The 27,581-nt window shown below is 41.4% G+C and overlaps 1 protein-coding gene across 1 annotated transcript in view; it reads right to left on the bottom strand.

The window, feature by feature from the left end:
* Positions 1 to 27,581, bottom strand: part of XYLB (xylulokinase) — a 202,066-nt gene that overhangs the window by 41,132 nt on the left and 133,353 nt on the right. Inside the window, exon 16 of the mRNA XM_089673122.1 lies at positions 3,370 to 3,428. Coding sequence (XP_089529248.1) covers positions 3,370 to 3,428 — 59 coding nt within the window. The remainder of the gene's footprint in view (positions 1 to 3,369; positions 3,429 to 27,581) is intronic.

Below are 27,581 nucleotides of genomic sequence, written 5' to 3'. Positions count from 1 at the left end.
ACATTCCTCCATGTGAGCAACCTGAATCTCTACAATTTAACATAAGAATTTAACTACATTTTGATAAACCACAGAACATCCCAATCCAGCACAAACACAACAACCACAAAAAATAGCAACATATATGAATAAGCAGTGACATTATATGCAAACATTGATTTTTTTCTGTAGAAGTCAAAATTGTCTCTACCTTGTTCCACCTCCTGAGCCCCTCTTGATAATTTGCCATAATAGAAACTCTCATTCACTGATAGACCCTGGTGATAGGAGGGGCAGGCCAAGCTCAACCAACAGAAAAGTAAAGATCTGCACATAGTTTTCATGTCTCTGGATACATAAATTGTGATGATATGCAGTTTTCTCAGAACATAACTCCTATGCTTATGCATGTTTTCATCCCTACCTAATTTAAAGGGTAAGTTCACTTTTGGTAACATGTTATATGTTACACACGTATTTAGGGTATAACATATAACATGTTACCAAAGATAACCTGTCTGCACCCTCACCCAATCCCTCATTCTGACAGTGGACGGGGGACCTTCTCCGCACACTCGCTGTCACAGTTCAAAAACAGTTCTGCCTACGTGGCTGCATCATTCTTTCACAGTTTCCTGTGAATGAATGAACTACAACTACCATCTGACATTACGACAGACGACTTGTAGTTCTCAGTTGAACTTTAAGGGTGCTGGTGAGCGCTCCCATAGTTCTTTGTTTCTTCCTAGACTTCAGCAACTGTCTGCCCATGTGGGAGGTACAGGCAAACAGCTGATTGCAGGTCTTTAGGATCCTGGCTTTGCTCCTGCGATCTGCTGGTCACGGGTGTCATGCTTTACAGGCTGCAGTGTAAAAAAAAAACCAAACAATAAAAGCCCACTTTTTTACCTGCAAAAAGGTGTGCATTTATTATTTTTTTACAAAAGGTGAATGTATCCTTTAAAGCCTGGTTTAGTGATAGGTTTATTTTAAATGATCGCTATTCTGAAAATATTGTAGTCTGATAACTGTATGTAATTAATGCATTTAAGGTAACCTCCACTTAAAGCTTAACTCTGGGAAAATTAACGGTCCTCTTCTGCAGTTGCTTTTGTCTAGGGGCAAAAAAAACAACTTTCACTTACCCGATCCAGTGTTTCCCTGAGGCTTCAGGGACCGGTCTAGCTGTGTGGAGAAGCCTGTTGAGTCAATTACCAGGTAAGTAAAACTAATGTACCTGACCCCCCTAGACATTAACGAGCATTTAACCCTTGCAGTGCAGCCTCACGGCAAGCATGGACTATTAGTTTTCCCACGTTCAGCTTTAAAGTATTACTAAACCCAGAACCCTGCATCCACTATAACGGGTCTCCCACAGTACACAGAATATGGAAATGCAATTATTTTAGTAAATATAAACTACTATTTATATATTTATTTCAGGTACTTATATAGCACTGTCAATTTACGCAGCACTTTACACATATATATTGAACATTCACATCAGTACCTAACCCTGAAGGGGTGTACAATCTAAGGTCCCTAACATACATTCCTACATACACATATTAGGGCCAATTTAGACAGGATCCAATTAACCTACCAGCATGTCTTTGGAGTGTGGGAAGAAACCAGAGTACCCAGAGGAAACCCAAGCAAGCACAGGGAGAACATGCAAACTCCATGCAGGAGGTGCCAGGGTCAGGAATTGAACCCATGACCCATTTACTGCAAGGCAGACGTGCTAACCATTAAGCCACTGTGCTGCCCAACTACTAAATACCTTTTCTCATCAGCAGTTAGAGCAGTCTTGTGGCTTTTATCAGTCTCCAGCCCAGCACTAGCTAAAGCTTGTTCGAGTATTTTTCTTTTTGCTCTAGGAGGATGCAAAACCCCTGACCTCTTCAGGACAGTGTTGGTTGGCCCTGTGCTGATCACATGCACTCTCCCAAGAAAAGAAAAAAAAACCTCTCCAGCAATATACACTAAACTGAGCATGTGCAAAATGCCTACGGTTCAGTCCGTCTTATCAGGAGATAAGAGGTGGTCGCTTGAAAAGCGGGAGGAACAGAGAAGAAAGGATCAAACAGTCTTTTTACACAATGCAGAGGATTAACCCCTTAGGTTCCACAGTGAGTATAACAAGCATACCTTTCTGCATATACAGACTGATTTTACTGTTGTGGGTTTAGTAACACTTTAAACAACAAAAAAGAAAAATTCCCAGCTCTAACTTGCCAGTCAGCTTGAAAACAAATTTAATTAACCTAACAGTATGTGTTAAAAACAGGGGTTTAGTTAGCACACATTTGCAAACACATGCGTAAGCTACAGAGCCTCATCAGTGCACCCCAGTTTTTCTGTAGTTCCTAACTTTCCAATTTTAAGAGCCCCCATAATAGAGGCACATGAATTTAATGGATAGACCAAGGGCAGATGGACCTGATGGAGCCCACCCCTCCTTAAAGGTACAGGAGGGCACTGGACACCCAGCATGTAGCACAATGGCAGCTAAGGTGTCCAGTGTGCTCCTGTACCTTTAAGGAGGGGTGGGCTCCCTCAGGTCCATCTGCCCTTGGTCTATCCATTAAATACATGTGCCTCTATTATGGGGGCCCATAAAATTGGGGAGTTAGGAACTACAGAATACTGGGGTGCCTTGACGAGGCTCTGTAGCTTACGCATGTATTTGCAAATGTCTGCTAACTAAACCCCTGTTTTTAACACATACTGTTAGACAGGTTAATTCAATTTGTTTGCAAGCTGGCTGGCAACTTAGAGCTGGGAATTTTTCTTTTTTGTTGTTTGACATGTGTCGCCCTTCCATGTGTTCCTTGCTGTGAAGGCCAGTTATAGACTGGGGCAGTGGCCATTTTGTGTACTATTAGTAACACTTTAAGCATCCTTCAGCTTGATTGTTTATGTTTTGACAGATGTAATCAAGGACAAGGTACTGTATATAGAGGAATTGGGACTTCCTTGGAACCAGAAATCATTTTTACACTGTAGGTTTAATTCACTTTATTTACAGCTCAAAGGACACATGCTTTTTTCCTGGAAAAAGCTATAAATCACAAGTTTACACGGACCACATCACATCTTATTTTTGTGAAAACACAGTTTTTTACAGTGTTCTTGTCAGCTGTGGGAAAAGTTATAATGCCAAGATAAAACGTCTGCACCCTCAAGGCAATATTCAGTCAGTGAATAAAACTCCACAAGTGACATCACATCGTTGTTTCTCTTGGCATAGAGGTGCTCATTGTGACTTTTATTACAAAAAAAATCAAGAGAGAATTAGGGCTGTGATGTTGCTAGCAGTCTGATATCTTTGTTTGCCAAAAGGAGACATCTTAATGTTTAATGATTTATCAAACAGTATAAACATACCTGTAAAATATCCTGATTACGTGAAGCACCGCCAGTGGCCAGTATCCTTGTGTGTGGCACTAGAAAAAAAGGATCAATAGGTTACATATCAGTAACATTAAAATAAGTGATGCCTATTTCCAGGGAAACGATTACTTCTATATTTTTCGCTTAAAGGCAATTTTTAAAGGTTTTGTACTTGTTTTTTTTATTAATGATTAGAAGTTAAAACTTTTAAGGAAGACCTGTCAATTGCTTGACAAGTCTGTATTTATAAACTCCCGACATGTCACAATAGACAGCAAGAGTATAGTTTTTTCAAATAAGCTCCAATTAGTATTGCAAATGGTCCTTGAGTCCCAATAAGTGACTGTACCTAAGCTAGTCTTTCTTAACCTTCCTACCACCCTTGAAATAATTTTCAGGTCCCCTGGAACACCTGCAAAAAATAATTACATCTGCAGGTTACAGCAAATTAGCATGTATGGTAAGTTGTAGACATAAAAATGGTGTTAAATTAAAAAATAATAAAAACTGTGGGATCCTTGGCATATTTGATACCCAGTGCAAAACATGTATAACACTCCCTTGCCCCTAGATTGGAAGGACCACATCTTTACATTAGTGGTCAGTGGGAGAAGAACCCCCTTAGATTAGTAGTTAGTGAGTCAGTCAGAGTAGCCCCAACACTGGGGGTTGCTGAAGAAATGGTTCCTTATATTGAGTATCAGTTTAGTGCCCCCTTAAAAAAATTGGTCAATGATAAGAATGCCCACTTACAGATAGATAAAAACAATCATCTGTGCCACTGGATACTTTTCAGAGATATGAAAGGAGAGTTTCCCCTAATCCCATGCTGCTGTATTTGCCAAATGACAATGGTGCCAAAACTATTCTGGAACCATATAGTGAGAGACACATCTGCCAGTACTCACAGCTCAAAGGACCCCCAGAAACATATGGAGGAACCTAGGCTTCCATGGCACACTTATTGAGAGGCTGGCCTAGGCTGAGATTATTTGAGGAAAGTGGCAAGACAGCGCTGGACTTGTAGAGTTATCTCACTGGAATTTTTTAAAATTCTGAAATTATAATTTTTATTATATTTTACATAAAAAATTAACACATAATTCACATAATCTTATAAGATCAGGTCCCTCAATCTTCCGTTTTACACACTATAGTACAACCAGGCATTAATATCATGCAAGAACAGCCTTAATACTTATAATCCTCATATATTAAAGATTCTTAGGCACTCTCCTTACATAAAATAGACAAAAAAATAACAAAAAAGAAAGAGAGAAGAAAGACGGAAAAAAGAACAGAATTCTCTTTCCTCTCCCTCCCACCCTACTCTCCCCATCTCCCATTCAAGGATACATACCCCTTTAGGCCCCTAATCCACTTTCTTTTTTACAATATAGCCCACCTCAACCAATTCCCTCAGCTTCAAGGATGTGCTGAAAGATATCCACGGGGACCACAATGCAAAAAATGTATCCTAAATATTGCTTAATATTGAAGTCAATTCCTCCATTCTCCACAGCTATTGCATTTCTTGCACCCAATCTACTATTTTAGGGGAGTCAGAAGATTTTTTGGTATGACAGCCTTTTCGGCAATTAAGGAAAAACTTAAGACACTTTCCTTGATCTCAAACAGAGCCTTGAATAATGGACAGCAATGCCATCTGCAGAGTTCAAGCAACTTATGTAGTGGTTATAAATTCATATGCATCAAGTACAGCTGACCAAAAAGGTGCAATCCAAGAAAACGACCACCAAAGGTGGAGCAGTGTGCCCGGGAGTGTTTTAGACCCCCAACATTTATTTGACTTTTGGGGGAATATTCTGGTATTGGTATTGCGTAGTGACGTCACTTCCATTGTCGCAGTCTGATGTGTGATAAGGTATGGCCACTCCCCCTGATGATGTCTGCTATGATGAAATGTGTCATGCGGGGCCAAAGGAAGTGACATCACCATGCACACCAATATCTTCACAAAGGAGACAGAGGCTGATCATATGGTTGTAACGCTTTGTGAATGTGTTTATTTTTTAATGTTTAATAAATACGGGACTTGATATAGCCACTGGCCCTCCAGAAGATTTACACCCCTTCCTGACCAGGCCATTTTTTGCATTACAGCACTGCTCTAATTCACTGGTAATTGCGCAGTCATGCAATGCTGTACTCAAACGAAATTATGTAATTTTTTTTCACACGAGTAGAGCTTTCTTTTAGTGGTATTTGATCACCTCTGGGTTTTTTATTTTTGCACTGTAAACAAAAAAAGACCAATTTTTTTTTTTTGTTAATTTCTAAGACTATAGAGATGATTGGCGCCATTCCGGTCTCCAATCCGCTCTATGGTCAGCTGGCAGAAACACCGGCTGCATTCTCAAGTTCACCAAATGGTACGGGACTGCCCGGGAAAGACATGGAAGGCAGCAGGGGAGGGGGGCATCTTCTCCCGCTGCTTGTAAAAGCAATCCTGCAGCTAATTAGCCACTAAGTTTGCTTTTACATGAAAGACGATCGAAGGCTGAAAAAAACTATACCAGGATACCATCCTGGTTTAACCCCTCAAAGCCAAGTGATGTTTCAGTATGTCACTGGTCCTTGTTGGATGTATATCCTATGTTCTTTTTTTATGCAGCCTATGGGCTGAATGAAAATAGAGAAGAAATCTCTGCCAGAAAAAGTCAACATTAGCATATACCTCCCTGCATCCACCCACTTCTAATGGTGGGCACACATGAAATGTTCTTTTTTTTTTTTTTCAGCCCATAGGCTGAGTGAAAAGAAAAGAACATAACAGATTCCTTTATTCACATTGGTCAATGTAGATGACCAATGACCAAAACAATATTTTAAAATATATGCCTGAAGCATAGGGGCCATCCGCCCACTGGCCACCCCAGGCCCACATGCTTAAGCATATATGCTCTTTTTTAACTGCAGATAAAAAAATCTCATCCAACAGCACTGGATTGGCGGCGATAAATTGTTGTGCATATAAATTGCTTTGATACACAATCAATGCAGACAGATCTTCCATGAAAAACAGCTCCAAAAAATCAAGGGAATTAGTTAAATTTGCTGTTTCCAACTGAATTCCAGGTTGGGCAGTGAATGGGGGAAGTACAGGTGCTGCAGAATTTTTGTGCTGACAATCAGGATTTGCAAGCACATAAGGAAGGACACTATGAGCTCTACGGGTCTGTGTGTGAATTCTTGGTGGCTGAAGGACACTACTTGTGCTAGCCACCACACCAGCTTGTAACTGCATTATGGGACTTGCCACGTCACCAAGTGATACTGCAGTGCTGGTATGCATAAGACCAGGATGTACTAGGCTGCTGGTGCTCGCCAGTTCACCAAAAAGTTGAGCGGCAATAGTACTGGCACTCTGCTGCATATGAGTATCATCATGCAATTGTTCCACCTCAACAAGCTAGGAACGGGGTCGGGTGTGCCTGACCTTAGCAGGGACCTCTACTCCATCGTCTAAGTTGTCTGTCACTGTGCCGCTGCTTTCTACAGGTTCGTATTCGGAGGCAGATTCTGTCAGTGAGGTTTTCCCTTCACTCTCACCTGACATGGTCAGAATCCTGTAGGCCTCTTCACTAGAGTACCTTTAGTTGGACATTTTGTCCACTAAATGTATAGATACCTAATGCAACTTACACGAAAAAGAGCACCTGGCTGTCAGGGACTGCTTGAACTGCTACAAAAAAGTTTACCTGCAAGTGCTAGCAGAGATCAGGCCTTATTGTGCTAACACTGCGGTTTTGTGTGCAATGTTTCATGTGACAGTGATCTACTGACACTGCACTTGGTGGTGGAGAAGGGGGGGTAAGCGTAGGGGCTAATCACAGTTGCTGGCAGGTGCCGGTGCTGATCCTCCTAACGCTGCATTTTTGGGGACACTATACTATTGAGAACTCTGGTATAGTGCTGATCTGATCAAAGATATTGATCCGTTCAGACACTATACTAGCAATGGAGGTTTATTGTGTATGTGAGCGTGTTCCTGCAATCAAAAAGTTAAATGTGATGACTGATGTAGTGGCAGACAATCTGATGCTATATGGGAGGGATGCTAACTGGCGCTAATGCTATCTGAAGTCTAATACAGTGATCAGTAAAAAAAATCTGTACACTGTACTAATGTCACTGGTGACAGGGAGTGAAGTGCTTAACTGGAGGGCAATCAGGGGGTTAAAAGTGGCCTAGCTGTGCTTTTACTGTAATTGTGTAGTGCTTTTACTCACATATACTGTATCTGCTTTTTTCTCTCTCGGCAACGGAATGTGCCCAGAGAGAGAAGATTGCATCATTTCCTGTTCCTGTGTAAATGTAAACACAGGTACAGGAAGATCTGTGATAGGGCAGGGATCAATCAGCAGATACAGTCCAAACATCACTGGATTAAATCTGCTGATTGATCAGTCGGGCACGTGCTTGTATGCATGCCTGACAACGTCAGGGCATGCTCCTAATGAGACGACGGATGGTGATCTGGAGTATTTCCTCCTAGATCTGGACCAGGGCATCACAGTGCTCCTGGACAGTCTGAAGTTCAACCTGGCAGATTGGATCAGTCGGATGGACTGAAACATGAAATCCCAGAGGTGTCCTGCCATTCAATGGTATCAATTCCTTCATCCTCCGGGAACTGCCTGCATACTCTCACCACATGAGGCCAGGCATTGTCGTGCACCAGGAGGAACCCATGACCCACTGCACCAGTGTAGGGTCTGACAATGGGTCCAAGGATTTCATCCTGATACCTAATGGCAGTCAAGGTGCCATTGTTTATCCTGTCTGTGTGTCCCACCATGGATATGCCTCCCCAGATCATCAATGACCTACCACCAAAACGGTCATGCTGAATGATGTTACAGGCAGCATAATGTTCTCCAGACCCTTGCATGTCTGTCACATGTGGTCAGGGTGAACCTGCTCTCATCTGTGAAAAGCACAGGGCACCAGTGGCGGACCTGCCAATTCTGGTGTTCAATGGCAAATGCCAATCGACCTCTATGGTGCCGAGCAGTGAGCACAGGCCCCACTAAAGGACGTCAGGCCCTCGCACCACCCTTATGATGTCTGTTTCTGATTGTCTGGTCAGAGACATTCACACCAGTGGCCTGGTAGAGGTCATTTTGTAGGGCTCTTGCAGTGCTCATCCTATTCCTCCTTGCACAAAGGAGTAGATATCGGTCCTGCTGATGGGTTAAGGACCTTCTACGGCCCTGTCCAGTTCTCCTAGAGTAACTGCCTGTCTCCTGGAATCTTCTTCATGCTCTTGAGACTGAGCTGGGAGACACAGTAAACCTTCTGGCAATGGCATGTATTGATGTGCCATCCTGGAGGAGTTGGACTGCCTGTGCAACCTCTGTAGGTTCCAGGTATCCGCACATGCTACCAGTAGTGACAATGACCCTAACCAAATGCAAAACTAGTTAAAAACAGTCAGAAAAGATGAGTAGAGAAAAAAATGTCAGTGGCCTCCACCTGTAAAACCATTCCTGTTTTGGGGGTCATCTCACTGTTTCCCATCTAGTGCACCTGTTGTTAATTTCATTAACACCAAAGCAGCTGAAACATATTAACAACCCCCTCTGCTACTTAACTTACCCAATCAATATCCCAGGAGTTAAATTGACTTGATGGTGTACTCTGATTAAAGTGTTTCTTTATTTTTTTTTGAGCAGTGTACATACAGTTGGATCAAGGGGAATTTAAATTAGACACCCTCTAACAGGAAGATGGATCCCAGCATGCAAAAAAAAATGGAATGTGAACATTTGGAAGAGACTGAGAGCAATAGAAGGTACTTTTTGTAGTTAAGCTTAAGTACCTGAATAGAATTTTTTTTAAACCATAGTTTAGTGGTACTCACACACATGAGGTCTGTATTTATGGGTTTAATAACACCCAATGCACAATTGTTACGAATACATACATGATATTTATTTGATATATAAGATTACTTATGCTATCTACACTACATATGCATTCTTGGAAAAGTTGAATTTGCTCTGAGGAATGCCTTAAATGAAAATCACCATAAACAAGTCAAGAAAATATATAATGGATTACATGTAACCCGAAGAATGTGCTGGGTTTTCTATGCATATTAACTGAGATAATTTATAAATGTTTAAAAGCTTTCTTTTTACATACTAAAACACAAACTGATACTTTTATTTATGTATTGGTGATAATTATACGCATTAAATAAATATCTAAATTTTCTCTCTTGGTAATATTGCATATTCTTTGTTCATAAAGTTATTCAGAAGTTAAGGACAATTTTGATGATCTGAAGAAGAGCACTTTTCTGCATTGCTGATTCAGGAATGCTCTGTAGTGTTATAGAAGGGTTAAGGGAAATCCTACGGGGATGAAATTAAGCATCTGCTCATTAGTTAATCTATAAAATCAGACATTTAAGCAGCCCCAAGCTGCCTTAGAAGCTGATGTAAAGCCCTAAAGTCTCATCTGAATCCAAGGGTTGTTTTTTTTTAGGGTATACTTAAGATTCCCAGAGCACCAAAGCACATAATGCAGCATTATGCAGAATTAAAGAGCTGCTGATACAAACTTACACAAAACAGGTTCTGCTAAACTTCTCTTACAATGGATGTTGCCCATTTGTTTTTGTAACATTATGAGGCAAAAGGCCATTATTTAGAGGGTCAGTGCATCCAAAAGTAATATTTTAATTAGAAATGGAGGCTGAGTAGGCCCCTGGCTCCTTAAACCGTATATATCTATACCATATATATATATATATTTATATATATATTTATTTATTTATATATATATATATATATATATATATATATACACAATATTTATATATATATACTGTTATACTGTATATATGTATACAGTATATATTGGGTACTCCGAAAATGAGTTCTCCCTGCTTTCCACTTGGAGTATTTGGTTTTTCCCCTCACATTTAAATGCAAGCAGGTGGATATCAAATGTTTTAAATTTTGTTAAAATGTTCTATTGTTTCCCTGTTGATGTATGTGTTCAGAGTTCTCTATTATAACATAATCATATTGTACTGTTTAGTTGTGTTTTCCCTGCTGAGGTGGTACACCCTGAGAGGTAAGGCAGCCTCAGCCCACCTCTGGGGGTACTAGCAAGTGCATTTTCTGGGTCCCCCTATGGACACAGTGAGCACAGCCCACATGCATGTTCCAGTACTCCCTCTATATTCTCTAGGATATCAAACAAAAGATACAAACAGGTAATTGTGACAATACATGAGAAACAAATGGGCAGACATGATAATGAAAAACAAATGGGCAAGTAACCATCCCTTTTAGAGAATACAGATCCAAATATCATTCCGTGATGCTAAATAATTTTATGGATTTTGGTAGTGATAACAAAAAAAGCAATAAAAAAAAAAACCCCGCAGCCAACAACAATAGATTCTCCCAGCCACAATAGACCTCCAGCAGCAACAACAGATCTCCAAAGAGCCAGCATCAGTAGACTCTTCAGCAGCCAGCAACAATAGACCCCTCCATCAACAGTAGATCCCTTCCAGTGACAATTGACCCCCTTGCAACAGCGACAATAGATTGCCATGCAAAAATAGATCCCCTCCAGTGACAATAAATCCCCCATCAGTCAGCATCAAAAGACCTTCCAGCACACCCAGCACCCCTTGCTATTACATATATTCAGTGCTGGAGGTGCCTGAACTGTGCTTCCCCATGTTCCCGCTGAAAAAAGCCTTATATATACAAGGTTTGCGTATGAAACATAAGTGGAGCGCTATAAACGCATGAAACATAAATATCTTATATCACATTAAATCAATAAAGTGCAAAGAAGTGCGTAAAAAGTGCAACTGTGTGCATCAATATGTATCCATGTCAACTGTAAATATTACAAAGCAGGCAGTAAAAACTGCTAATGGCCTTTATGGTATGGTAATTACTCAAAGTGCAAACGTGCAGTTATTCATGAAGTGCAAACGTGCAGATATTCATGAAGGGGGTCCACCGCCTTGGACAGATGTACACTCACCAGACAGCAAACAACAATGTACAACCCCTGGAGACGTCGCACAAATCGCGTTGGATGGAGCCTACATTGCTGATGTCACTCCACCGCTACTTAGGAGTGGCTGCCATCTTGGTACATGATATTTTGATTTTACTTACTCCACGTGGATGTTTTTATATATTGTTATGCGAATTGACCAATAAAATACTACACTGTATAAGCACTTTCTGGCTCCTGTGGCTGAGCTGATTCCCCTCAGGATTAAAGGAGACCTGCCCCGATGGATGGATGGAGCTGCAGGATTAAATCTGGAGCTGTCAGTATACCACTGCACCCCCAGATGTGTGATATAAACAAATGAGCATTGTTGTGTGCTGTCTGGTGAGTGTACATCTGTCCAAGGCAGTGGATTCCCTGCATGAATATCTGCAGGTTTGCACTTCATGAATAACTGCACTTTTGCACTTTGAGTAATTACAATACCATAAAGGACATTAGCAGTTCTTACTGCCTGCTTTGTAATATTTACAGTTGCCACGGACACATATTGATGCACACAGTTGCACTTTTTTGCACTTTATTGAGTTAACGTGATATAAGAAATTTATGTTTCATGCATTTATAGCACTGCACTTATAATTCATATGTTGAATTTGGGACTGTTGCCAATATCCTGAGTGCTAGCAGCTATTCTCATATTAGTAAATAGTTTAATATTTATATATATAATTTATTAGCGCTCGCTTATACATTTTCTTTATATTTTCATTATATATAAAGTTTACTGATCTCAAAATGGTACTAACATATAGAACTCATAGTAGCGCATGAAATGACACTTATGCATTCACTCTACTTCCTGGACTCACAGCTATCACTGCAGCTGTTTGGTTCCCATAAGCGGGATTGGTTGATGATGTCAGCACTCTACTAGGAGGAATTTTGGTAAAGCGGTCAGGTGAACTAAATGGCTGCAGTGACTGATGTGAGACCAGGCAATGGAGTGAATGCACAGGTGCCCTTACATGTGTTACAAGTTATGTTTATGTGAGTACCATTTTGGGCTCAATAAACTTTATTTTACATGGAGAGCATTGGATGGAGAGCCATTTAAAGTGTGTTTTCACCAATTTTGTAATGATGTAAATGTTTTAAATTGAGAGATTTATTAGTATTTTTGTTGAAGTGTATATATACACATTTTTATTTCATCACTGTAAGAAGTGGAGCTCTACACTTTTTAATTATATACAGTATTTTACTGTGAAGAAGCTTTTCCATATGTGGAGGTTACATCTATTTTTCCTCCAGGCATAAAGAATGCCCTCTTGCCCTCTGTAATGACCTGAGAGCAAATAACTCAACACCAAGTTCACTATATGGACCATCTACAGTATGAATACATGGTAACCTTATCCCTCCTTAATTGTCTCTTCTCAAGAGAGAATACATTCAGTTCCTCTAATATTTCCGCATAGCTGAGCTCCTCCATCCCTCTTATCAGTTTGGTTGCCCTTCTCTGTACTTTTTCTATACATGTACAATTTCCTAATGTTTCACAAAATGTAGCAAGGACAGCAACATTTTTTTTCATTGTCATTGGGACACCAAACATAAATAGAAGATAAAGGGTTTTTAGCTTTCTTAGCAAATCCCTCATTTTTGTGAGCAAAATAAATCTAAATAAATAAATCTAAAGATGCCTCAAAGTAGTTCCTATGTGCATTTGTGTTTTGAGAAATCACTGTGCTTGATTCCCATATACACATACTGCCCACAATTATTAGGATAGAGCTCAACCTTCCCTTTTGGATTTCTATTTAGATTTGTACAGTGGGGCAAAAAAGTATTTAGTCAGCCACCAATTGTGCAAGTTCTCCCACTTAAAAAGATGAGAGAGGCCTGTAATTGACATCATAGGTAGACCTCAACTATGAGAGACAAAATGAGAAAAAAAATCCAGACAATCACATTGGCTGATTTGGAAAGAATTTATTTGCAAATTATGGTGGAAAATAAGTATTTGGTCAATATCAAAAGTTCATCTCAATACTTTGTTATATATCCTTTGTTGGCAATGACAGAGGTCAAACGTTTCCTGTAAGTCTTCACAAGGTTGGCACACACTGTTGCTGATATGTTGGCCCATTCCTCCATGCAGATCTCCTCTAGAGCAGTGATGTTTTGGGGCTGTCGCTGGGCAATACAGACTTTCAACTCCCTCCAAAGGTTTTCTATGGGGTTGAGATCTGGAGACTGGCTAGGCCACTCCAGGACCTTGAAATGCTTCTTACGAAGCCACTCCTTCGTTGCCCGGGCGGTATGTTTGGGATCATTGTCATGTTGGAAGACCCAGCCACGTTTCATCTTCAATGCCATTGCTGATGGAAGGAAGTTTGCACTCAAAATCTCACAATACATGGCCCCATTCATTCTGTCCTGTACATGGATCAGTTGTCCTGGTCCCTTTGCGGAGAAACAGCCCCAAAGCATGATGTTGCCACTGCCATGGTTCACAGTAGGTATGGTGTTCTTTGGATGCAACTCAGCATTCTCTCTCCTCCAAACACGACGAATTGTGTTTCTACCAAACAGTTCTATTTTGGTTTCATCTGACCATATGACATTCTCCCAATCCTCTTCTGGATCATCCAAATGCTCTCTAGCAAACTTCAGATGGGCCTGGACATGTACTGGCTTAAGCAGGGGGACACGTCTGGCACTGCAGGATCTGAGTCCCTGGCGGCGTAGTGTGTTACTGAGGGTAGCCTTTGTTACGTTGGTCCCAGCTCTCTGCAGGTCATTCACTAGGTCCCCCCGTGTGGTCCTGGGATTTTTGCTCACTGTTCTTGTGATCATTTTGACCCCACTGGGTGAGATCTTGCGTGGAGCCCCAGATCGAGGGAGATTATCAGTGGTCTTGTATGTCTTCCATTTTCTAATTATTGCTCCCACAGCTGATTTGTTCACACCAAGCTGCTTGCCTATTGCAGATTCAGTCTTCCCAGCCTGGTGCAGGTCTACAATTTTGTTTCTGGTGTCCTTCAACAGCTCTTTGGTCTTCACCATAGTGGAGTTTGGAGTGTGACTGTTTGAGGTTGTGGACAGGTGTCTTTTATCCTGATAACAAGTTCAAACAGGTGCCATTGATACAGGTAATGAGTGCAGGACAGAGGAGCCTCTTAAAGAAGAAGGTACAGGTCTGTGAGAGCCAGAAAACTTGCTTGTTTGTAGGTGACCAAATACTTCTTTTCCACCATAATTTGAAAATAAATTCTTTCCAAATCAGCCAATGTGATTGTCTGGATTTTTTTTCTCATTTTGTCTCTCATAGTTGAGGTCTACCTATGATGCCAATTACAGGCCTCTCTCATCTTTTTAAGTGGGAGAACTTGCACAATTGGTGGCTGACTAAATACTTTTTTGCCCCACTGTATATTATTGAGAATGCAGCAGTCACATTGGTAACACCTAAAGGTGCACAGAAATGTCCAAAACACCAAGATGAATAGAAACAGAGCTTCTAACTATGGTAAAGAGAACTCCTTAAAGTGTTACTAAACCCAGGACCCTGCATTCACTATATCCATTCTCCCACAGTACACAGAACAAGGAAATGCAATTATTTTAGTAAATATAAACTTCTACATACATTTTCTCACCAGAAGTATATAGCAGTCTTGTGACTTCTATCAGTGTCAAGTTGAGTATTGGTTAAAGCGTGTAGCAGACGTTTTGATCCTCCTCTTACTGTCCTATGAGGCTGCATGACCACTGACACTCTCTCTGGACAGTGCTGATTGGCCCTGTGGTGAGCACATGCACTCTCCCAAAGGAAACCTCTCTAGCAATATACGCAAAACTGAGCATGTGCAGAGTGCCTCCTAGAGCTCTGTACTATCAGCAGCTTAATTGGGGACAGTAGAAGAAGGGGAGGATCAGAGAAGACAGGATCAAACAGCCTTTATACACAATGTGGAGGATTAACCCCTTAGGTTCCACAGTGAGTATGACAAGCATGCTTTTCTGCATATATATTCTGATTTTATTGTTGTGGGTTTAATAACACTTTCATTATTTCCCTTTGGTATGCCATGAGGTATAGCAAACCAGCAGATGCAGATGTTACAGAAAGACCCATAAATCATAGATTTTCAGATGTTTTATTCTACACTTTTGCTGAAAGTGGAAGTCTATAAAACTCCACTATGAATCACTATTTATAGTGGAGTTATAATCACCATAATCACTATAACGGCTGGAGAACAGAATCAAGATGGGGTCTTTGTCTATTGCCAACATGTTTTGGAATTATAACTGAAGTCTGAAAAACATATTGATTAAATACAAGAGGCATTTGTATTTCTACTTAAACCTTGGCTTGTTTTTTGTACTTCTATCAAGTCTGTACAGTAATCCAGAGTGAAACTTTACCTCTGTGCAGCAGATTCCTGTAATAAAGACCAGTCACTGCTTTTTTCTCTCCTTGTATTCACCCCCTTTTCTGTACTTTCCTGCAGGTAGCTTGTGCCAGAGGTTGTGTCCCAGGTTCAGCTTTAAAGTGTTACTAAATCCAGGACCCTGCATTTACTAGATCTGGTCTCCCGCAGTACACACAACATGGAAATGCAATTATTTTAGTAAATATAAACTGCTAAATACCTTTTCTCATCAGCAGTTAGAGCAGTCTTGTGACTTCAGCAGATCACTGGTTAAAGCTTGTAGGAGTTTTTTTCCTGCTGTAGGAGGATGTGAAACCCTTGACCCTCTGTCTGGAGAGTGCTGATTGGTCCTGTGCTGATCACATTCACTCTCCCAAGAAAAAAAAAACCCTGTCTAGCAATACACACCAAACTGAGCATGTGCATCTGACTACGGATTCAGTCTGTATCAGGTGGTCCTTTTAACAAAAGGAGGGGCAGAGAAGAAAGTATCAAACAGCCTTTTTACACAATGCAGAGGATTAACCCCTTAGGTTCCACAGTGAATATAACAAGCATGCTTTACTGCATATACAGACTGATTTTACTGTTGTGGGTTTAGTAACACTTTAAAGAACTCTGATAAACTCAATTTGCATCTAAACTGGCCACATACCCAAATGTAATTCCAGATAAAAAACAAAAAATAATTTCTATAAAATCAAAAAAAGTTTCATGTTCTATATAGTCTGGCTCTAGGATTCATCCATATTGGAAGGAATCAAAATATGAACCTGTGCAGAGCCTCCCCTTAGAACGGGGGTCAGCAACCTGTAGATCGCAATCTACCAGTAGATGGCAGCCAAGTGACTGATAGATTGCAATCTGGGTTTGCTGACCTACCATCCCAGAGCATCAGGGTGCAATGCAGAGGGACTACTTGTAAAGTTGGAGCCAGGGGCGGACTGACAACTCATGGGGCCCCCGAGCAATAGGGGATCATAGGGCCCCGTGTCCTTGCCCAAACTCAAAAAAGCCTATGAAAAAGGTACCAGGGGCATCTCATGGGGCCCCCTACTGACCCTAGGCCCTCGGGCAGTGGCCAAGTTTCCTAATGGTCAGTGCGCCCCTGGTTGGAGCTGTAGTAGAAAACAAGAGCCGCATAAGCCGATGCCTCTTCTGTAGCGCTGGCTCCTGTCCCATGCAGAGTGATACCAACTGCACTCCACCTCTTATCCTAGCTAGCGGTCTCCAGAATGGTGCCAGCAGCAAAAATGAAGAGATCTTCAGGTCAATGTGAAGCTATACACTGAGCATAATAGTACAGGACTGCTCTCACGCTGATGCACGGCGATTTAACCACACCGCATGTGCAGTGTAGTGCAGTGTACCTGCAGCTTTCCTTCAACTTTGCTGTGCTTAGCCATAGAATTCTATTATATCCTGCGGGTTTGGTGTACTTTCTGAAACCGAACCAAAACTGCTGAATGCAGGCGCCCCAAAAAAAATACATTTACCTATGAACACCTATACTAGCACCTAACTAGAAGGATGCTACATTTGCTAAGTGACTCAACTACAGGGTTTTACCACCCCCCAACTTTACATGTGAACGATCCCTAAGGGTGCCGCTGCTGAATGCAACTAAGGGCTCATTCACATGTGCAGTGTGTTTGTGAATGAGTGTGTGATTGACAGGTGATGAGAAGGCAATATGTTGCCTCACCACCATCTGATTTAAACCTATGATTGCTGTGCAATGCACACGTTTGTGACACGGTAATACGGCAATCAGAGGTCAGGCATGAGGAGGCGACACTGTGCCCGGTGATCTTTGACTTCTCCCGTGTTGTTCAGGTAGATCTCCACCTCTTTAAGGTTGCCTAGCTCTGCCCTAGAACGTCATAACTGTGAAGGACTGCATCACTCAAGCTCCTTGGTAATGCTCTACAGCTTTAAAGCTAGCCATAGACAAGCAGATGTCTCACAAAGAATTACAATGAGAAATCTGTCAATCCTGAAAGTGGTTGTAAAGGCTCAAGGCTTTTTACCTTCATGCATTTAGAGTCATTAAAACTGGAGAGTGCAAAATCTGGTGCAGCTCTGCATAGAAATCAATCCGATTCCAGGTTTTATTGTCAAAGATTAATTGAACAAGCTGAAGTTAGGAGCTGATTGGCTACCATACACAGCTGCACCAGATTCTGAGTGCTCCAAATTTAGTAAATCTCCCCAGTTGTCATACATGTTCTCTTAAAGTGGTTGTAAAGGTTTTTTTTTTTTTTTTTTAAATAATAACCATGTTATACTTATGTGTGCTGTGCAATTGTTTTGCACAGAGCAGGCCTGATCCTCCTCTTCTCGGGCTGATGCTTCTGGCCTGTCCCTCCTGCTGAGTGCAGCTTGCTCTGGGGGCACTCGTGTATGTTTGCTCCAGAGCCTCCTCTGTGTGTCTATGGGACACACAGAGCATGGCTCAGCCCTGTCCCTCACTCCTTCCTCACTTGCTGTGATTGACTTGGAAGAGCCTCGGCTCTTGTGCACAGGGCTGGATCAGGATCAGGCTCAGGTAAGTATTAGGAGGGCTGCGGGGGGAGCTGCACACTGAACGTTTTTTTACCTTCATGCATTCCAGAATGTAGAAGGTAAAAAACCTTCGGCCTTTACAACTACCTTAACTTCTTAGAACAGATAACAACTGGCAAGATTTTCCAACCAGTTTTAAACTAGATGAAACACTTATTACAGCTGCAAGGGACACAGTTCAAGCCTTGATATTGTAAGTTATGCAAAGGTGGGACTGACCTCCCACAGACTCTCTATTGTTTTGTTTGCATGCCATCTTTCTCTTAATTAACTGTAATTAATCCTAGCATAACAAAACATAGTATGATCCCCATAGACTGCCAATTTAATTTCCAGTGTAATAAAACAAATATTTTGATAATGCACAAAATAATTATTTAAGGATGAGTGGATACTGTTACAAATAAATAGGGAATAAAAAAACAAGAAATGTAAACAAATGAAGCCATCTGCAAACATATCTGGAAGCGTACAATATGATATGAATATTGACAGGGTGGCTGAATAGATGTTTTTATGATTACAATGCTATAGCATCCTGTAAGTCTTGATGATATAGAGGACATCCATATTTTATTGCATATTTCATTAAAGTACTATTAAACCCTTATCACAACATGCATAATGACTTACATTTTAAAGTTGTAAAAGCACCTCGCTCCATATCCTATGTACAAATCACAGCATCACAGATTTTCTTTCATTCACAGCTCTGTCTCAGCAAAGCTATTGGAAGAGGGAAATGGGCTGTGGAGCTGCTGGCCTATCAGGATGTAGTCCTGGCTGGACCCTTGCAGGGGACCCTATAAGGCAGTGGTGCCACCCTATAGACAGTAATAGGGGAGGAATAATCTGCAAAGACAGACTGTGAAGAAATTACAGTCTACAAACAAAAGAAAGCACACAGAAGGAAATGTGAGAGCTAAGGTGCACATGGAGAGTTTAATAATGATTTAATGTCAGAGAAGCAGGAAATTTTTTCAGTAGAGTACATTCTATTAAACACAGTGGTCAGTAATAGAATTGGATTTTTCATTTTGCTGCCATATGTTTGCAGACTGCCTAAAACACAAATGTATGGTATATCAAAAATGATTTATATTCCACAAATGAATGCCACAGCTCCAATGTTAAACGTGTGGACAAGTTCTTTGTACCCAGAAATGCTAACTCTTAGCACACAATAATTCATGTTCAGTTTAGTCTACATACAGTATGTATTATCAGCACATAAAGCAATTATGATTTATGTTTGCTTTTTTTGGCAAATGTATTAATTGCTTACCTTAGAAAACATTTCCAGCACATATGGTACCATATTAATAGCATTAAAATGCAAAGTCTGCTTAACTTTTGGTGTCCCCAGCCCATGTGAAAAGGTGGAATTTACAAAATGAAAACCTAAATAGTATGAGAAATAGCAAATACTTGCTGTACACCCTAGCATCCACTTGTGGCATCTAGGCAGGGTGACGACACAAGCTTTCTGGTGAGTTCCTGGGAAAGCTGAAGCCTAATTTTGTAAGAAGGTGCTCCTGCACTTTTCTGGAGTATGGCGAAATTTCTACCATGAATTAGGAACCCCAGCTTTCCCAGTATCAGTGCAGAGTAGCTTTTTTCCAAAAAACTGAAAAAGCATGCCACGTGATGCAAGCTACATATTTGAAAATGGATATATAATTAGCAGGGCCATGGATAAGGGGGTACTACCAGTCCTCCTGTACGGGGCCCAGGCCAGCAAGGAGGCCCAGGCAGCTGGGTGAGTCGGATGTGGGCAGGGAAGGTTATTGGCATGGCAGGGGGGCAATTACTGGAACTGATCCCCTGTATGGATCTCTCTGCAGCAGCTGAAAACTGGCTTCTTCTCTCGTCTCACTGGCTTTCAGCACAGACAACCATACAGGGGATCTGTAATTGCCCGCCCCCACCACACCCATAACCCTCCCTGTGCACCATACGATTCCCCCTGTTGCCCAGGCCCATCTGTGCATCCCCACCCATGCAGTGCTGCCAGCTTCCCTCCTCTCCTTCCCACCGGCAGCTGCAAGCACACAATAGGATCCTTCAGGATAGAGAGTGGAGGAAACATCTGGTAAATATGTCACATTTACTAGCCCCTCCTTTCCTGAATGAACACAATGAGTGATCAGTATCAGCCATTGTGTTCATAACTGAAGCATAGTAGATTGTGTTTTTTTGGGGGGGAGGCCCTGTCAGGTTGGCTGTATGGGGCTCCGTGGTTTCTAACAGCAGTCCTGATAATTATTGCCAAGATCAGGCATACCTAGAAAGACTGCAGCCACAACTGCCAGAATTGTATGGGATTTAAAGAAAAACTCACAGGTAGCCTCAGCAGAAAAACATGCTGCTCTAGAAAAAGACGGTGTGGTTGTTTTTAAGGAGCACAATACGACCATACACTATATACAAAATTATATATATCTACAATACGACCATATATAAGAAAAATTAGCTGCATGGTCAAGTTGCCAGAAAGAAGCCTTTACTGCACCAATGCCACCAAAAAGCCCAGTTACAATATGCCAGACAACACCTTGACATGCCTCATTGGGCTTTTTTGTGGCAATGGCACAGTAAAAGCTTCTTTCTGGCAACTCAACCATGCAGCTCATTTTTCTTTAAGTATTATCATATTGTGCTCCTTAAAAACAACCACACTGTCTCTTTCCAGAGCAGCCTGCTTTTCTCCTGAGGCTACCTGTAGGTTTTTCTTTGTATCCTGAACAATTCTTCTGGCAGTTGAGACTGCAATCTTTCTAGATCTACCTGACCTTGGCTTGGTATCAAGAGATCCCTGAACTTTCCACTTCTTAACTGTGTACAGTATTGACTGGCATATTCAAGGCTTTGAATATATCTTTATAGCTTTTTCCATTGTTATAAAGTTCCATTATCTTGTTATGCAGGTCTTTTGACAGTTCTTTTCTGCTTCCCATGGCTCAGTATTTAGCCTGCTCAGTGCATCCACGTGAGAGCTAACAAACTCACTGACTATGTATACATGGAGACTAATTGCAATTTAGAAAGTCACAGATGTGGGAAATTAACCTTTAATTGACATTTTAACCTGTGTGTGTCACCTTGAGTATCTGTACAAAGGTTAAACATTCCAGGGTATGTAAACATTTGATCAGGTCCATTTGGGTGATTTCTGTTATCATTATGACTTAAAAAGTAGCCAAATAACTAAGTGATAATAAATTACTTCATGTGATCACTATCTTTAAATAAAAGACAGTTTTTGGCATGATCAGTCATATTTTCAATATAAATACCAACATTTAATGATTTCTGCCAGGGTATGCAAACTTTTGAGCACAACTGTACTTACTGTGTGTACATGAATAGTTAAACTAGCTTATCATTTTACTGTACTGAAAAGTGTCCCTTCATTCCTAATCATACTTTGGTATTTTCCTAATTAAGATGGTTTTGTATTTGTTTTTCTGTAAATTTAATTTTTTTCATGGTTGACTTAAGCTATGCAACATTTCCAAATTACATTTTCAAAATCACATCTATTTATTTGATCATATTCATGGATGTTTACCGAAAAATACAATACTGAAATGAACACAAATATTATATATTATATACTAATACAGTGAAATGAATATGTTCTCCGTGATTTATGAGATGCTAAAAAATTATAGGGATGAGAATTAACCATAAAAACTTTACATTTGGTAAGTAAATTATAACAGGAATGAAATGAAGACATACAAGCCCATACTAGAATTAATGACCATGAAATTGAGCAAATGTTTTACCCTGTACTGATGAGTCACACTGGAGTCTAGTAAATTTTCTCCACCGTCTCGAGTTTGAAAAAGTTCTGAAAATGAAACTAAAAATAACCTCTAATATCTGGAGGCATAGCTTAAAGCCACAGAACCCTGTTCAATCATTGACCTGCCCTTCCACAAAAAGTCAAACTTTGCCAGTCAGCCAGGCTGAGGACTCCTAATAGTAACATTAGATATGGTTTAGTTTTAAAAAAGGCAAGAGAAAATAAAATAAAAACTATGATCTGCACAAAACATTATGTGAGTTCTGAACTGGTAAGTGTTGAAGAAGTGCAGATATTCTTTAGTCTCCTGACTCTAATGAACCCAGTTATATAGTTATAGTTGTACCCTCCACACTCCATGTAGTCTAAAATCAAAATAGCAGCATCATTAAAAAGCTGTTCAAAAAACTGTAGCTGATGATTTTAAAAAAACAGCCACTCACCTGTCCCTCAATCCCACAGTGTTCTCCCCACAGCCCGTTTCACTGGATGTCCTGTGTTCCCGGCGCCAGCATCTTCCGTGTGGGCACCCGAATGTAACAGCTTGCGGCTTCACAGCCGGGTGCCCACTGCGAATGCACAGGTAGCACTTTCTAAATGGTCCTTTAGACTTCTGGGACCTGTCACGTTTCCCAGAAGACTACAGGGAGGGAGGACAACTTACACTTCTGATCGCCTAGGTCAGTGGTGGGCAACCTTTTTTTTCAATTGAGCCAAATCTCGCCAAAACCACGATTTAAATTTATTTTGAGAGCCACATTTTTAAAACTGAAAATACATAGGATGGTACACTGTTTTTAGTTTCAATAAGTTTTTATAGTAATTCATCCCCCATAGTAATTCATCCCCCATAGTAATTCATCCCCCATATAGTAATTCATCCCCCATAGTAATTCATCCCCCATATAGTAATTAATCCACCATATAGTAATTAATCCCCCATATAGTAATTCATCCCCCATAGTAATTCATCCCCCATATAGTAATTCATCCCCCATAGTAATTCATCCCCCATATAGTAATTCATCCCCTCTATAGTAATTCATCCCCCATATAGTAATTCATCCCCCCTATAGTAATTCATCCCCCCTATAGTAATTCATCCCCCATATAGTAATTCATCCCCCATATAGTAATTCATCCCCCATAGTAATTCATCCCCCATATAGTAATTCATCCCCCATAGTAATTCATCCCCCATATAGTAATTCATCCCCCATATAGTAATTCATCCCCCCTATAGTAATTCATCCCCCATAGTAATTCATCCCCCATAGTAATTCATCCCCCATATAGTAATTCATCCCCATATAGTAATTCATCCCCCCCATAGTAATTCATCCCCCCTATAGTAATTCATCCCCCATAGTAATTCATCCCCCATATAGTAATTCATCCCCCCTATAGTAATTCATCCCCCATATTAATTCATCCCTCATATAGTAGTAGTAAGTAAGTAGCAAGTAGTAAGCCAAGTCCCCCCTGTGTCAATTCACTTACCTTTGCTCCGCGCGTTCCTCTCGCCGTGTTCCCGCGCCGTTCCGGTCTTCAGGGCGGACTGTGAGAGGAGCCTAGCTCCTCTCACGTTCGTCACGCTGCCCCGCCTACACACATCCTGACAGCCAATCACTGGCTATCAGGATGTGAGTGGCAGCGAGACTGGCCAATCATTGCATTTGAGCGCGCTGCCCTGGCTGTTTTTTTTTTGGATCACGCTCCGCGGGCCGGATTAAAAGGTCCGCCGGGCCGTAGTTTGCCCATTGCTGGGCTAGCTGCAGAGTCCCTGCCGCCCGAGAGGAGGGAGGGGAGCGGGCGCCCGGCACACAAGAGCCGCATTAAAGCGTGTAAAGAGCCGCATGTGGCTCACGATCCGCGGCTTGCCGACCACTGGCCTAGGTGATCGCAGCAGAAGTGGGAGAGGGTACCTGTCAATTTCAGGTGCTCACTCCCTCTCCTGCTCCCCAAAGGTGCCAATCCTTAACGGGGAGCGGGGAGCAGTCATTAAAGCGGAACTTCACCTTTTGGATGGAGCTCCACTTTCAAGTGACCCTGTCACAAAGTAAACAAAACCCACTTTATAAAAGAAAGACATGTATACATAACATGGCAGCAACCCATGTCTTCAAATGCTGCTGCATGGCTGATCCCCAGACCCTGCAGGTTTTTGCACTTCCAAGGTGTGTCTAATACTTACTCCTGCCTTCACACACTGCCGTTCCTCCGGCTGGTGCATACAAGAGAAAAAAAGTGTAGAGTATTTGCTTTAACAGAGTGGGCTTTGTTTACTTTGGACAGTATTGTTGGACAGTAGTGTTGACTTTACTGGAATCCCCCACCCCAAATAGAAAACACTTAAAGTGGTTGTAAAAGCAGAAGGTTTTTACCTTCATGCATTCTATGCATGGAGGTAAAAAAACTTCTATGTGCTGTTCCCCTCACAGCCCCCCGAATACTTACCTGAGCCCCCTCTTGATCCAGCAAGAGCCTTGGCTTTCCCAGGAATCCCTCTCTTCATTGGCTGAGACAGCAGAGGGAGCCATTGGTTCCCACTGCTGTCAATCACAGCCAGTGAGCCAATGAGAAGAGACCAGGGGGTGGGGCTGAGTGGAGACTATGGGGTTTATTTACTAAAGCTGGAGAGTCCAAAATCAGACTCACTTCTGCCTAGAAACCAATCAGCTTCCAGGTTTCATTGCCAAAGCTTCATTGAACAAGCTGAGGTTAGAAGCTGATTGGTTTCTAGGCAGAAGGGAGTCTGATTTTGGACTCTCCAGCTTTAGTAAATAAACCCCTATGTGTCTTATGGATGCATAAAACCAGGCTCCAAAGCAAGCACATACCAGTACCCCCATAGCAAGCAGCTTGTTACTAGAGGCAATGGTCAAGGGGGAGGGGCCAGGAGCATCAGCGGGGGACCCAAGAAGAAGAGGATCGGGTCTGGTTTGTGCAAAACCACTGCACAGAGTAGGTAAGTATAACATGTTTGTAGTTTGTTTGTTTTTATTTTTATTCTTTATTTAGTGGTATGACACAGGTACAATAGAAAAGGTAACTTCACAAAACTGACAGGCAACAATAGACATCAATTACAGCACCCAAGAGTAGGTACAATGCTCCATAAACAGGATCGCCCAAAATAACTGACCAAGGTTTAGGTGGTAAATGGACCATCATCCATAAAGCAAGGCTGCGGCCATCAAGGGCCTCTTACAACATGTCCCAATGACTACAACAGGAAAGAACAGGTCCCATGAATGGTTACGAAGGGCCGTTGTTAACTGAGGTGAAGACTAAGGAGAGATAATCTATCACCATCTGTGCATACAGAGTTTTTGTGGATATTATAAAAAGAAAAGAATATGAAAAGGAAAGAAAAATTATTGGAGGAAAAGGGGGAATGAAGAGAGGCAAAAGTAGAAAGAGAAAGAAATAAAAGGTGGGGGATTGGATAAGTGAGGAGAGTGGTATGGTGGGGGGAGGGGGAAATGGGCATGGAGAAAGTGGGGGGGGGGGAGAAAAGAAAAGATTCATTCAGGGAGCAAGAAACACAAAGACAGAGCAGGCAGCACCAATCATATGTGTACAGGTGAATCTACGTGTATTGAAGGAATTCGTTAGAAAAGCGGAAGAGGTCCCAGTAAAACCACCTTTTTATTGTCCTCTAATTTATCTCGGAGCTCAGCGGTAAGGCTCTGCATCTCCTCAATATCATCCATTTTATCAAGCTATTGGACACTGTAGGTGCGGATTGTTGTTTCCATTGACTCTGGATACATGCCATGGCGGCGTTTAGGAGATGTTCAAGGAGAGATTCGTGATAATGTTTTCTCGACATTGGGGTAAGATTTAGAAGGACAGTGGCTCTGTTATCCCATAATGAAATGTCCTTAAATTTATGTTTAAGTTGGAGCACAGGATGCCAAAAAGTTTGCCGTTTAGGGCATTCCCAAAAGATATGTAGGATGGTGCCTGGGTGTTGGTCACATTGCTAGCAGTGGTCAGTTTGATTGGGGACGAGTTTTGTAAGGATTGACGGGATCCTGTACCATCAGGTTATGATTTTGTAAGTAGTTTCTTGATACTTGCTGCCAGGGGCGGACTGACCATTCGGGCATTCGGGTATTGCCCAAGGGCCTGGGGTCAGTAAGGGGCCTGATCAGAGGCTCACTGGGCACAATTCACTAAGCGGTATCTTACCCCATCCGAGTATGCGGTAGGATACTGCATAGCATTTTTTTTTTTAAAAGTTTGAATTCACAAACAAATGCTACTAAAATACCAAATGAGTGTGTTCTGTCTGAATGCTAAAATTTTTGAAAATAACTTGACACCACAGTTTAGAAGGGAAATGGGCCTGTAGCTAGCACACTGCAGTGGGTCTTTACCTGGCTTCGGCAACACGGAGATAGAGGCTCCTAGCGTATCCAGAGGAATAGGTTTTTTGTTTTTTTGGGGGTTTTTTTTAAATCCAAACCTTTAATACCACTTTATTAAAAAATAAGTCATATTTGGTAAGAACAAAAAATACCCCAAATAAAGCATGTTTATTTTTAAAAAACAAAAAATACATATCTCAGACTCCAGGTTCTGTCCACTTACTGGAGGTGCTGGTGACATCACTGTGCCCCACTGTTACCTTGTGAAACCTGGGTATTGAATGTCCCTTTCAGAATGCACTCCAGCACAGCAAAGGAGCCTCCACCTTTCCCTGGAGGCAGTGGTAATGTGACATGACCTCCAAGAAGTGGATTTAAAGTGTATGTTACTCCAACATTTCATATTCCTGATATGCATCTATTCTACCATGTACTTGTGTTAAAAATTATCCTGTTCTTTGTTTCTTTCCTTGTGTGAAATACTTGGTGATCCTGCCAGTCCCCCTGCTAGGCAAGTAAGCACATCCATCCCTGCGTGGTCAGTTTTCTTGCTGTACTTGGAGCCCAGCCTACCTGTCCTCCAATGGTCATAATTTGTGCTGACACTCATCCTGCACAGCTCTTTACTGGGAAGATCAGTGTATTGCTGTTTCTCTGCCTCCTGCTGGCACACCCTCCTGCAGTCTCTACCCCCACCTCATTTTCAGCTGAGAGCAGAAGTTATGTGATCACTTATAGAAAAATAGCATTTTTATTTTAAACTGTATGGGTTGTTTTACATGGTAAAGGTTCACACATGCTGTACTGTAGCCCAGGGCATTTTCCTTCTAAAAATTCTTATTATTTGTTCTTATTCTTATTTTTTAAAGCTTTAACCAAGTATTTTTAATGTCAGTTTTGTGTGACATTACCTTTAAAAAAAAAAAAAAACAGGCCAGATGAACTCACAGTAAAATGTAGTAAATATCCTTCCCGTGCTTTGCATTTGCT

Source organism: Staurois parvus, unplaced genomic scaffold (genome assembly GCF_062004578.1).
Source record: "Staurois parvus isolate SC_StPar_1 unplaced genomic scaffold, SC_StPar_1.0 ptg000136l, whole genome shotgun sequence".
Classification (NCBI taxonomy): domain Eukaryota; kingdom Metazoa; phylum Chordata; class Amphibia; order Anura; family Ranidae; genus Staurois; species Staurois parvus.
This window is presented reverse-complemented; position numbering and strand designations above follow the sequence as displayed.